Source organism: Leopardus geoffroyi, chromosome D4, assembly GCF_018350155.1.
Source record: "Leopardus geoffroyi isolate Oge1 chromosome D4, O.geoffroyi_Oge1_pat1.0, whole genome shotgun sequence".
Classification (NCBI taxonomy): domain Eukaryota; kingdom Metazoa; phylum Chordata; class Mammalia; order Carnivora; family Felidae; genus Leopardus; species Leopardus geoffroyi.
The window spans coordinates 73,718,256-73,731,105 of record NC_059342.1 but is presented as its reverse complement, the minus strand read 5'-3'; the positions used below and the strand labels follow the sequence as shown (position 1 = coordinate 73,731,105).

The window sequence follows — 12,850 nt, the reverse complement described above, 5'->3', positions numbered from 1 at the left end:
TCTGTGTCTCCCTCTCTCTGACCCTCCCCCATTCATGCTCTGTCTCTCGCTGTCTCAAAAATAAATAAATGTTAAAAATAAAATAAGGGGCGCCTGGGTGGCGCAGTCGGTTGAGCGTCCGACTTCAGCCAGGTCACGATCTCGCGGTCCGTGAGTTCGAGCCCCGCGTCGGGCTCTGGGCTGATGGCTCAGAGCCTGGAGCCTGTTTCCGATTCTGTGTCTCCCTCTCTCTCTGCCCCTCCCCCGTTCATGCTCTGTCTCTCTCTGTCCCAAAAATAAATAAACGTTGAAAAAAAAAAAATTTAAAAAAAAAAAAAATAAAATAAAATAAAATAAAAAAATAAAAATAAATAAATAAAAATGCATGCCTTGTGAATTTCCAAGCTCCAAGTGAACCTGAGTGTCAGGCACCAAAGGCGGTCTTAATAGGGGGTCTCCTGGGCCAAGGGACAGACCAGGAGCAAGTTAGAGCCCAGGGTGATGCCCAGGCCCTGTTGGTCCTACCCAGGCATGTCCCCACCTACCTTGAGTTTCTCCCCGCTCTCAGTGTCCCCATATCCTGGAATTCTCTGCAGCGGGCCTGGAAGATGACAGAGAAGAGTTGGAAAGTTCCTCCTGGCACATAAGGGCCCATTCCACAGACCACCCAGAGGACAAGCCAGAGTGTCAGGCCCACAGGGCTATCCGAGTCACTGCTGGCCTCCAGGATGTGGGGGTGCCCGAGCTCAGGCTAACCAGGGAATCAAGAGCCAGGACTACATGTGAGAAGGAAAGAAGAGAAGGGAACATGAAATCCCGGTCCTGAGCCTTAGGACTCGTGGCAGGGCCCACTTGCCCTGCCTATCAAGGTAGACACACTGAGGCCAGCAAGGCAACCCATGGGAGAATCCTGAGAAGGAGTCATGCAGAAAGTTCCTGAAACACAGCCCTCCATAAGCTAGAATGGAGGTTGCTGAACCGCATGGCGTCAGGCCTATAATCCTCTCCCAGGAAGGTCCAACCATATAAATAAAGGTGTTGGAGGCAAGAGGCTGCCTGCAGCCTGCATTATAGCAGGTGTTTGTGAGACCTGGACCCCTGACTTGACTGCAGCCAGGGGTGACAGATGCCACAAAACACCGGGACGATGCTACTATGCAGGAAGGGAGGGAAGGGAGAAGCCAAAGGGGTGAGTGGAGCAGCGTGTCTGGGCAGAAGCCAAAGGTGGTGTCCATGCACCTCTTAGGGGCCGCAGTCGCCGCCTGGCCACCTTCAGGTGCTTGGTCCGGCCCAGGTGTTCCCCCAGAAGGTAGTACCAGCCGTTGATCTCCTGTCGTGAGAGAAGGCATGACATGCTCAGACAAAGGAGGCAGAAGGCACAGGTCAGGCAGCCACCAACCCCCTTCAAAAAGCAGCAGCTGGAGAGCCTCCCTCAGGAGCAGCGTCTCTGTAGAGACAGTCCGGCGGCCCTGCCCCAAAGGGAGCTGCCATGCCTGCACCTCCAGGAAGCCTTCCCTGATGCTCCAGGCGGAGCATCTGCCGAATTCCCACAGCCTGTCAGCCCTGGAGAACAGTGGTCTATTTGGATGTCTGTCTTCCCACTAGGCTGTGCACAGGCTTTTTGATGTGCCTTGCACTGTGCCTGGTATACAGTAGGAGCCCAATGGATGTTGACGGAACAGAAGGGAGGGAGTGGGGGAGGGACGGAGAGGCCAGAGAGTAGGTGTCCTGAGGCCCCTGAGCAGTCCCATGGAGGGAACATCTTCCCCCAGGAGGGAAGGAAGCCACAGCTGCATCAAGAGAAGATACTTGGCGCCCACGTGCAGCCACGTGCAGGATAAAGGTTCCTCAGCCACCTACCCCCAGACTTCACTTCCAGGACACCAAGTGGCAGGGCCACCTGGCAACTCCATGCAGAGGCCACCAGGACATCTCTGGGCATGTGCAAAAGGAGCATGTCTCTCGCCTCCTCAAAAGCCTCCATTTTGGCGGTAGGGGGAGGCGGTACGGTGCAGAGGCAGATAAGGGACCCGCTACCCAGAGGGAGGGTCTCAGGATTCCAGAGAGTCTTCACTCAGCCTAAAGGAAAGCTCCACAGGGGATGTCGCTGCTCACTCCCTCCCTGAGCACTTGCTAGACTCAAAAACATGAGACCTGGTAGATCATGTCAGAGGGGGAGAACCACCCGGCCCTCCTCCTCCAGGGCAAGCCCAGCAGTGCTGAACTCCGAGGGAGGGACCTGCCAGCATCCTTCATGGCAGACAACAGACCCAGAGCCCCCTGGAAAGCCTTGGAGCTGCCTGGACAACTGATTTCTGACAAGAAGGAACCAAGAAGGGGACCAAAACCCTTGGTCACTCAGATGATAAAGTGTTTTTATTCAGGTCGTGAAGCACACAAGACAGAAGCCCCACCCGAGGGCTTCCAGACCAAGGCCTCTGCCCGTACTAGTCCTGGCCTCCATGGGACGACCTTGCCAGAGGCTTCTCTGGGACCCACCTTGTCTGGAGTCAGGAGCGACTTCACCCCAAAGCTCATGCAGCCGATGAATCTACTCTGTCTGGGAGAACAACAGAGGCTTGAGTCAGCACCTTCTCGAGGGCTCTGTCGGGAGGCCAATTATCAAGTGCAACGTAGGTTTGCCTGATACACTGTGGTTTACAAAGCACTTTTACCTGCATCACCCAATTTGTGCTTTCCAACTTTGTGAGTGAAGCTGGAGAGGGTTTATTCTCTCCATTTCACTGAGGAAAAGGCTGAGGCTCAGAGCCAGTCCTCTTCCCAAGGTCACAGAACTAGTTAGTAGTAAAGTCCCGTGGGAAAGCCAGGCATCCTGGATCAGAGAACAGCACTCCCTCCACCAACCACAGAAGCTCAGAGCTACCCATAGGCTTTGGGTCTGTTTTTTTGTTTTTTGTTTTTTCTCCTTTTTTAAAATATAAGTAACATACACATATTAGTTTCAGGTGTACAGTATAATGATTCAACAACTCTATACATTTCTCACTGCTCATCAATACAGGGTACTCTTGGGGCACTTGAGTGGCTCAATCAGTTAAGCATCCGACTTCGGCTCAGGTCATGATCTTACAGTTCATGAGTTTGAGCCCTGCAATGGGCTCTGTGCTGACAGCTCAGAGCCTGGAGCCTGCTTCGGATTTTGTGCCTCCCTCTCTCTCTCTGTGCCCCCCCGACTAATGCTCTGTTTCTCCATCTTTCAAAAATGAATAAACATTAAAAACAAAGAAAAAGATGGGGCGCCTGGGTGGCGCAGTCGGTTAAGCGTCCGACTTCAGCCAGATCACGATCTCGCGGTCCGTGAGTTCGAGCCCCGCGTCAGGCTCTGGGCTGATGGCTCAGAGCCTGGAGCCTGTTTCCGATTCTGTATCTCCCTCTCTCTCTGCCCCTCCCCCGTTCATGCTCTGTCTCTCTCTGTCCCAAAAATAAATAAACGTTGAAAAAAATAAATAAATAAAAAAAATAAAAACAAAGAAAAAGAAAAAAAGCTGGGGCACCTGGGTGGCTCGGTTGAGTGTCCAACTTCGGCCTAGGTCATGATCTCACCGTTCCCAAGTTCAAGCCCTGCATCAGGCTCTGTGCTGACAGCTCAGAGCCTGGAGCCTGTTTTAGATTCTGTGTCTTCCTCTCTCTCTCTCTCTCTCTCTCTCTGCCCCTCCCCCACTCACACTGTCTCTTTCTCTCAAAAATAAATAAACATTAAAGAAAAATTAAAAAAAAAAAAAAAAAGCCGTCCTGGGAATCCTGCAGGGCACCCGCCTGTGCCTGCCCCAGTCAAGGACCAGTGGACTAGGTCTCTATAAATACATATTGTTTGCATTCTCCGGAAAGGGTGGCAGCTTACCATCTGACAGTCCTAAGCAAAACAAAACTGGCTTCTTGCAGACAGCCAAGTAAAGTGAGGGGCTGGGGCTGCAGACTGCTAGGGACTGATCCTCGTAACTGTCACACCTGCCCTGCCGATGCACACTCCACACCTGGCCATGCCTCACCAGCTCCTGTCACTCTGCTACTCCCCCTGCTCTCTCCCCCTGGCCCCATTTCCTGTGGCCTGGGCTCCACCTGCTTCCCCTCTTCCTTGCCCCCTCCCATCAGACAAGGCCATATTAATAATCTACCCAAAGAGGCCAGTGTGCTCACCCTGGGTCAAGCAACCCTTCCACACCCATCTCGCCAGCCCCCACCATCGGAAACAAACGTGCCTCCCTCCTGGGAAGCGGCCAAGTCAGCACTAAGTGGCGGTGACCGTGGCAGACACTGATCAGAGCTGCCATTCCAGAAAAGCCTTGTCCAGACTTTACCAACGTCCTCACCGCTAATTTAATTTTGTTTGTCAACACATTCAAGAGCAACCCAGTTGGTATCGAGGTGCTCACACTGCCTTGCTACACACTTTCCTTTCACACTGGCTATGGCTGTAACTCTGAATCTCCAGGCACAATGCTTTAGCTGTAATACAGGCTGCCTCTCCTCTTGCTCTTCAATAAGTGGAATTTTTATTCCCTGGTGCTTAGAGAATGCTAAATGGTTAATAGCCTCCCATGAGCTTTGCTTCCTGCTAAGGGGCCTCCAATGATTTCATGCTAATTCAGGCCAAGTAAATTGTCACAATTAATGTCCATAAGCAGGAAACTCTCTCTAAGTGTTCTTCAATTAGCTACTCCTTTAAGCCTGAAATCTTTGGAGGAAGAAAGACTTCTTTTACATGTAATCTGAGTACACAGCAACATACCAGTCAGCTTATAAACTTGGGAACTAGGGCTCACCCTGGAGACTGCCTGAAAATTTCACCAGCACAAAGTCTCAGGGGCCAAGCCTTGGTTACTTCTGAATGCTAAACCCTGAGATCAGGGCTGGGTGCACTCAGTGAAGGCCTGACAAATGGATGAATCCATCATGCCCACGGTTGGTTGGCAGGCACTGGGCAAGGAGCCGCAACATTAAGGAAAGAAGACAAACATGCAGGAATTTAAATAGCAACCCAAGACAGCAATACAAAGGCTATAACTAGACAGGGCGAGATGGACAGATGAACAGCGCAGGCAACAAATGCTGAAAGCTTGGGGAGGCAAGAGCTGGTTTAGGGCTGAAATGCAGGAAGAAGGCCTGAAAAGTTAAGCCAAAGCGAGTAAGAAGAAGAAAAGCACCTCAGGCAGAGGGAACAGCCAGCACAAAGGCTCAGAGATAAAGCTTCATGGAACACTCATGGGGAATGGTATTTGGCTCAGTCGCCTTTTGAGCAGAGGATTAGAGACCCACTACAAGATGAAATGCAGGGACACCTGGGTGGCTAGGTCGGTTAAGCATCTGACTCTTGATTTTGGCTCAGATCATGATCTCACAGTTCATGAGTTCAAGCCCCACATCGGGCTCTGTGCTGACAGTGCGGAACCTGCTTGGGATCGTGTCTGTCTCGCGCTCTCTCTCTGCCCCTCCCCCCACCTCTCAAAAAATAAACTTAAAAAAAACAACAAAATGAAAATGCATTATTTTGAGGGAATGCATTTTAATTCTCTTTCTCAAGGGCCTTAAACTATTTCTGTTACAGGGTTACACCATTTAATATCAATTTTATTTTTAATTGGATGGCTTAAATTGAACACATACTTTTCCATCCATTTTTTTCTTTCCTTTTCTTTCCCTATGTCTGGTCACAAGCTCTCTAACATTATGGCACTGTACTTGGCATGAGAGTCCTGTTTGGAAAGTAGATTAAAGGACAGAGAACACTTAGAATACCCAGGACAGGGCATGACACACAGCAGGCAGACTCCCCATAAATGTACATACTCTTCGCATAAAAGATGATGTGTTTCAAACACGTGTGTGTGTTTTGTTCTTTTTTTAACTTGGTGCGTGACATTACAATCCTAACACTGTTCTCTGGCCACAGATTCTGAAAGCACTATGATTGATACTAGAAGCTTCAGTCTGTTCTGCGCCATATTACCAAACAAAACTTTTAGTTTTTTTTAAAGGACACTTTTTAAAATATTTTTTTTTATTTTGAGCGAGAGTGTGCATGCACGCGTGTATGCACAAGCAGAACAGGGGAAGAGACAGAGGGAGACAGAGAATCCCAAGCAGGCTCTGTGCTGCCAGCGAGGAGCCCCATGCAGGCTCAAACCCATGAACCGTGAGGTCATGAACTGAGCCGAAACCAAGAGCTGGACGCTTAACCGACTCAGCTACCCAGGTGCCCCCAAACAAAACTTTTAAATAGTCAAGTTCCATAGTCAGTGATATTAAGGAGTTACTGTTAATTGTCAAGCATGATAGTGGCATTGTGGTTGTCTTTTTAAGCCATCTTTTAGAGAGATATATATAGATGAGATGATGTCTAGGATATGCTTTAAAATAATCCACTGGAGGAGGGGAGAATGCGTAAGATTGGCCATACATTGATAATTGCTAACGCTGGACTATGAACATATGAGGGTTCATTATATGATATTTTCTATTTTTGCTTTTGTTTGAAATGTCTATAATTTCTTGAAAACTCACAAAGCCTGAAAGCTGAATATCTTAGCATTTTTCACTGCATTTCACAGTTGAGGAAACTGAGGCCGGGAGTGGGGAAGGAACTTACCCGAGATCTCATAGTGAGTTGGAGCCAAAATCTCCGCTCTAAGGCCTGGTTCCCCTCCCCTGGTTCCCACTGTGTCCCCATGACATTAACCAGCCCTTCCCCAGAACGTCTCTGTAGACCATTTTGCTCCCCATCCACAAGTTTATGGCCATCACTGAAAGGATCGTGAGAATTCGTGAAACAGATGCTTCCCTTCTATCTCCCGTTTCGAAACGTAACTGCCACATGTTCAGCTGGATGACTTATGTACAACCGCGTTATAAATGCCACGGGAAGCAGCCCAGCCTCCGAGGAACAAGTGTCCTGACACCGACAGGGTACAGCTTCGGAGTCATTTATCGCCTGTGCGACACAGTCAAGTGTGCTATAATGTGGTTACGACCACACAGGTTTGGCGCCAGGCTGCCTGGACTTGAATCCTGTTTCCACCACATCCTAGCTGCATTAGCTTGGGCAAGTTATTTAACCTCTCTGTGCCTCTATGTCTTCACGTGTAAGAGAGAGACAACAGGAATACCTATTTATACCGTGTTGTGAGGACTAAGTTGGACAACGCCTAGAATATGGTATGTAATGCCCACAAACAGTGCACATTAAGAGCTTAATTGATAACCTCAGGGAAGTTCCTTAACCTTTGTAAGCCTCAGTTTCCTCTTCTATGAAGAGAGGGACAGTAATAATTCCTACTTCTCAGGGTTGTTACAAGGATTAAATGAGATAATGCATGTAAAGTGCTTGGCCACAGAGTTCAATAGATGTTTGTTTCCTTTCTTCTGTAATTGTCTTTCGCGTTGGTAAGTTGCGTGTCCGTCCTTTGGGGAAGCACAATGTGATCTGAGAGCGTTCTGCAGGGCAGAAGCTTCCTGCCATTGCTCTGCCTGCCTCCCCCAGCTCAGAGGTCTTTCTCGCTCAGAGACGGGTCAACACTGCGCCTCCCTGCGGCTGAGCGGGCCTCCGTGGGGCTGGCGATCTGTTCCGTGGCAGGCCTGTCGGAGCCTGCCCTGCCCCTCTTGAGCTTTGGGTTGGGATGGTGACCACGAGTTCAACTGTGTTTGGTTTAATAAGGAATCTCACTTTCCCAAAATAGGCAACAAGTGGAGACACTGCCTCTGTCACACTGCCCCGCTGGGCGCTGACTCACTTTCCCCGGCCTCGCTTTCTTTTCCAAAAACCGTGAGCTGCACTCTGCCTGGCTCGCTCTGGTCTCCCAGGAGGGCAGACCTCAGTGGCAGATCCCAGGGTGGTGCCTGCCTCCCGCACCTGCTCCCCTCCTTGCCTCCAACTGGTGGGCTCCCCAAGCATGCTCCGTCCCGCCGACACTCCTCCTCTGTCTTCTTCAGGCTTTCCTGTCAACATGGGCTTCTGACCCTTGAGCCTTGGCACTCACAGTCATCCTAGGCGGTCCCACCTACTCAGCCCTTCACCTTGGTGGCCATGGCTCCCACACCTGTACCCTGGCACAGACCTCTCTATCCCCTGAGCTCTGTGTCAGCAAGGCTGCCCCCCTACACAGCTCCTATCTGGCTGCTCTCCAGCCCCTACATCTCTGTGTATCCGAAGCTTGTTCCCTCCCCCTCCAGGGCACACTGGTTTGGTTGGGGACACCACCCAATACCCAAGAATGATCCCTGACTTCCCCTCCTGATGTCACAGCCAAACCACCGCTAAGTACCGTTCACCTAATCTCCTAAATCTGTCCTGGGTCTGTCTCCTTCCTCTCCATCCCTAAAGCATCTCTCTCACAGATTACTGCAAGGATCAGCTAGCTCCTCCCCAGCCTTCCAAAGCCCTACCAGGATGACAGATCTAGAACACACAACTGTCATTCCCCCTGCTCAACACCCCTCAGTATCTCTCCACCACCAGCTTCCCGAACACCAAGCTGGCGGCATGAGGTTCCTTCAAGAACTTGTGTAAATGCACATCCCTCATCCTGCCCATGAAGATTTGGACTGAGTCCATCTGATGTGGCACTTGGGAACCTGGGTTCCTTGCAAGCATCCCAGGAGATGCTGACGCAAACCTGGGATTAAGAACCACCGGCCCGGGGCGCCTGGGTGGCTTGGTCGGTTAAGCGTCCGACTTCGGCTCAGGTCATGACCTCACGGTCCGTGAGTTCAAGCCCCGCGTCGGGCCCTGTGCTCACCGCTCAGAGCCTGGAGCCTGTTTCAGATTCTGTGTCTCCCTGTCTCTCTGCCCCTCCCCTGTTCATGCTCTGTCTCTCTCTGTCTCAAAAATAAATAAACATTAAAAAAAAAAAAAAATTAAAAAAAAAAAAAAGCACAATGCCCTAGTCATTTAAAAAAAAAAAAGAACCATCGGCCCTTAGGAGGAAGCCCATGCACCAAAGAACACCTACAGAATCATGTGATTTGGCTGACATCAACCCTTCGTCTTATCTCTAGCTGGTCCCTGCTTTGTACTTGACCCTCCTACAACACCAGTGAGTTTGGCGATCCCTCCCCACTCTTGCCCTGCCCTGCCCTCTCTACTCTGCTGGTTTTCTTCTGTCCTTTTGCTCGTACCCCAGGAGGCAGTATAGTGTTAAGAGTGGGGACTCTGGGGTCTAACTGCCTGGGTCCCCATCCTGGCTCTACTCCTCACTGGCTGTCTGACCTTGGGCAAGAGACTCCCTTTCTTCCCTTCAGTTTCCTCTTCTGAAGATGTAGGGCAAAAACATACTCTTCTTAAGAGTTAAGAATTAAATGAGATGACGCACTGTCATCTCCTGGCTTGTGGTCGACACCCAGTAACTGGTTGCTCTGGTGAATCAACATGATGCCTTCCTCCTTACCCACACCTCCAAGTCTCTACCAGTGATCCTCTCAAGAGCAGGACAGTCTCTGACTGACCCTCTGTGTCCCCAGCATCTAGAACAACGCTGCCACATTGGTACCCAGGAAATGGCAGCTGAAGGAATGAGTCCTACAGCACCATAAGCCCCATTCCATGAGAAAAAGTAAATGCTCTATTAAAAGAAATATCCTTCATTATGAAGGTTGAATAAGGCTCAATTTTGAAAAGCATACCAGCTATAAAATAGAAGATGCTAAAAAGCATTCAACCCCAGGGGTGCTTGGGCGGCTCAGTTGGTTGAGCGTCCAACTCTTGATCTCAGCCTGGGTCCTGATCTCACAGTTCGTGGGATCGAGCCCCACATCAGGCTCTATGCTGACAGCATGGAGCCTGCTTGGGACTGGGATTCTCTCTCTCCCTCTCTCTCTGCCCCTTCCTCTCTCTCTCTCTCAGAATGGAGAAGCTTAAAGAAAAAGGGGGGTATTCAGGGCACCTGGGTGGCTCAGTTGGGTAAGCATCCGACTTCAGCTCAGGTCATGATCTTATAGGTCATGAGTTCAAGCCCTGCCTCGGGCTCTGTGCTGTCAGCTTGGAGCCTGGAGCCCCTTCTCTCTATCTCTCTCTCTCTCTCTCTCTCTCTCTCTCAAAAATCAATAAACATTAAAAAAAAATTTTTTTAAGCATGCAACCCCAAAATAATTTTCTAGTCTAAGCTGGTGAGTAGAGCTGATTTTTATTCACCAAGCTACTTTTTCGGTCACCAGTTGGTTCTATGATTACTCAACAAATGCTCTAGTCATAGGGCCCCCAGATTCCTTGGACTGCACCAGGTGGATGAACCCCTACTGCTCACAATGGGCCATGGCACTCAGTCCACGTGCTCTTACTGCCTTTGTCTGGAAGCTGACTCTCCCCGTCACCCAGCTCTCCTCTGTGGAGCTCTCCTCTCCTCTTTCGCTGTGCTGTACGAAACCCCATGCTGGTGACAACATCCGGCCTCCTGTGTCCCGGGCAGCAAGACCAGCCTGCTTGGACTCTCCTACATAAAACCTCTGCACCTCCTACGCTGCCTCCTCGTGGCAGCCTGAGCCCAGCATGCATATCCGGGCCTCCTCACCTTTGCTCATGCAAAACCTTCTCTCCTCGTCTTATTGATCTCTGCCCCAAGTTCCAAATCCCATGTTTTCCATGAAGCTTTCCTTGATCACCTCGGCCCACGATGAACTTCCCTCTTCCTCTTCCCATACTTACTGTCCTTATTACTTATTCATTCTTTTATTTGTTCAAACAATATTTACATAACATCTGCGTGCTAGGCACTGGGTACAGTGATGACTAAGAAAGAAATGGGCCTGTTTTCCTAGGAGCTTTGCTCCTGTGGAGCTGAGCCTGTGTCTATTGTTACTGTAATTTGTATCTGTGAAGCACCTGTCGTCCCTTCCTGAAAGTGGGCACCTGGAGAGCAGAATCCACATGGAGGCTGGCTGGCGTCCCTGGTGGCCAACCCAGTGTCTTGTCGACGCCAAGGGCACAGCAAATGCTTTCGGACAACGCGATCCTTAGCGTCGCCTGGAGAGACAGGGACCCAGGGGCTGGTAGCCTCTCAGATTTAGCGTTGCCACTACTGCTTATTCATCCGACAGGTATTAACCGAGTCCCTGCCGTCTGCTGGTCTCCTGGCCACCGGCAGCCACCCGCGGGCTCACAGCGGGCTCTCCCTTCCGGCTCAGCACCTCCCCTCACCTGGAGTCACCTGCCCTGTTCCACACAGTGACCAGAAGGCGCTTCTGTTCATCTTCCTCTTGGACAAGACTGCAAAGCAAACCAGACGGCCAGCGTGTTAGTAGGGCCGAGCTCCAGGCTAGACCCCTGGAGCCTGTCAAGTTGCAAAATTTACCAATAACCTAAACGCAACCATAAGGAGCTGGTTAAGGAAGCTCAAATGCCAGGAGCGTGGGAGGTAGGTATTCACATGCACAGAAGAGTTTACATTATATGGTTTGGGACAAAAGGGAGGTCACCGTGTAATACTATAGAACAATTCCATTTTTTCATAAACACCTACACATGCCCAGACATACACACCCACACAGACTCAAAGATCTGAAAAGAAAGAAGCCGAGGCGTGTCATGAGTCGTAGGGCTTGGGGCGTCTTTTCGTTTCTTTGTTTATGCTGGCCTATTCTTCTACCATAAGCAAAATTACCTCGTGTAATTTGAAAAAAAACAGAATAATCTTAACTTTCACCAACAAAATACAAAACGTCCATTTCCTTCCCAGGTTCCCAGAGTTCATGGATGGGGGAAGAAATAATAATAACAGTAGTAGTAGTAATAATATTAAACAGCAAGAGCGGACACTCTGTTACACTGTCGCATTTACACCTGAGCTCTCTGAGGAAGGTAGTGTCATAAGCCCATTTTACAAACACGGAAGCTGAGGCTCAAGGAAGTTAGCAAATTTCAAAAGGGGGAGGGATCCCTCAGCTTGGAAAATTTCTTCTACTGAAAGAGAAGGCTTGGCCTGAGGCACGCTGGGAAAATGCATCCTCTCCAGGGGCTGCCAGCCTCAGGCTGGGCACTCTGGCTGTGAGAACCAGCCAAGTGACACCTTATCACCGTGGACCTCGCTGCTGGGCCGGGTGCCAGGGATGCAAGGACATACGTGAACAAGAAAACAAAGGCATCCTTTAGAAGTCCTTGTTTTTCTGCTTAGATAGACTTCTAGATTTGGCAAAGAGAGCTGTTTCCAGATAAACACTCCTTCCCTCTCCTCTCGAGGGCCTGGCTTGCCCCAGACTCTTACAAGAAGAAGTGCTCGTGGAAGACCGGCTCTCTGCAGTCTAGAATGGTCTGCGTCTTCTGGCGACGGAGTCGATGATTATCTTCAGGGATCAAAGAAATCTTGAATTGGGGAAAAGGAAGCGTGAGATGATTACTTGTGGGACACAGAATCACAAAAGTCCCGCAGCGGACTCTGCACATCTCCCAAGTGAAAGGCTTCCCAGGTGTCCTTCAAACCAACCTCTGCAGAGGACAGAGGGGAGTCCTCAGTCAGATGCTGGGGAACAAAGAGAAACCCCAGCTGAGGCACTGGAGTCAGATGCGGGGACAGGACCCCGCAGCCGGCAGCCACAGGCCCAGCCATAGATGGGGTATACCTCAACCGGCTCTACTCTCCCTCTAAGTGTGGGCCTCTTATAAGTTCCCAGCAGCTGCTAGATGCTCCCTCACCAGAGGCTCCAGGTCGGCCTCCGCTAAGGCCCCAAATCCACACTCTCGCCCTCTGGCTGCCCTTGCCCTGCCTCTGCTCCTGCCCTGCTCCTGACCGAGTCCTTGCCCACAGAGGCCCTGACCAGGCTTTGGGGAGAACATGGAAGGGTGCATCAGGGCCGGCACCTGGCATCCCAGCTGCACACTCTGGGAGGCGCCTGGCCTTTGGTTCTGGCTGGAAGTAGGCCCTCCACC

The 12,850-nt window shown here is 50.5% G+C and overlaps 1 protein-coding gene across 3 annotated transcripts in view; it reads right to left on the bottom strand.

The window, feature by feature from the left end:
* RGS3 (regulator of G protein signaling 3) overlaps positions 1-12,850 on the bottom strand; it is a 141,417-nt gene that overhangs the window by 93,443 nt on the left and 35,124 nt on the right. For all 3 annotated transcript variants that reach the window (XM_045469303.1, XM_045469308.1, XM_045469304.1), the window contains 5 exons: positions 12,189-12,286; positions 11,126-11,194; positions 2,479-2,539; positions 1,219-1,309; positions 525-580 (listed from right to left, as the gene is read on the bottom strand). In XM_045469303.1, coding sequence (XP_045325259.1) covers positions 525-580; positions 1,219-1,309; positions 2,479-2,539; positions 11,126-11,194; positions 12,189-12,286 — 375 coding nt within the window. The remainder of the gene's footprint in view (positions 1-524; positions 581-1,218; positions 1,310-2,478; positions 2,540-11,125; positions 11,195-12,188; positions 12,287-12,850) is intronic.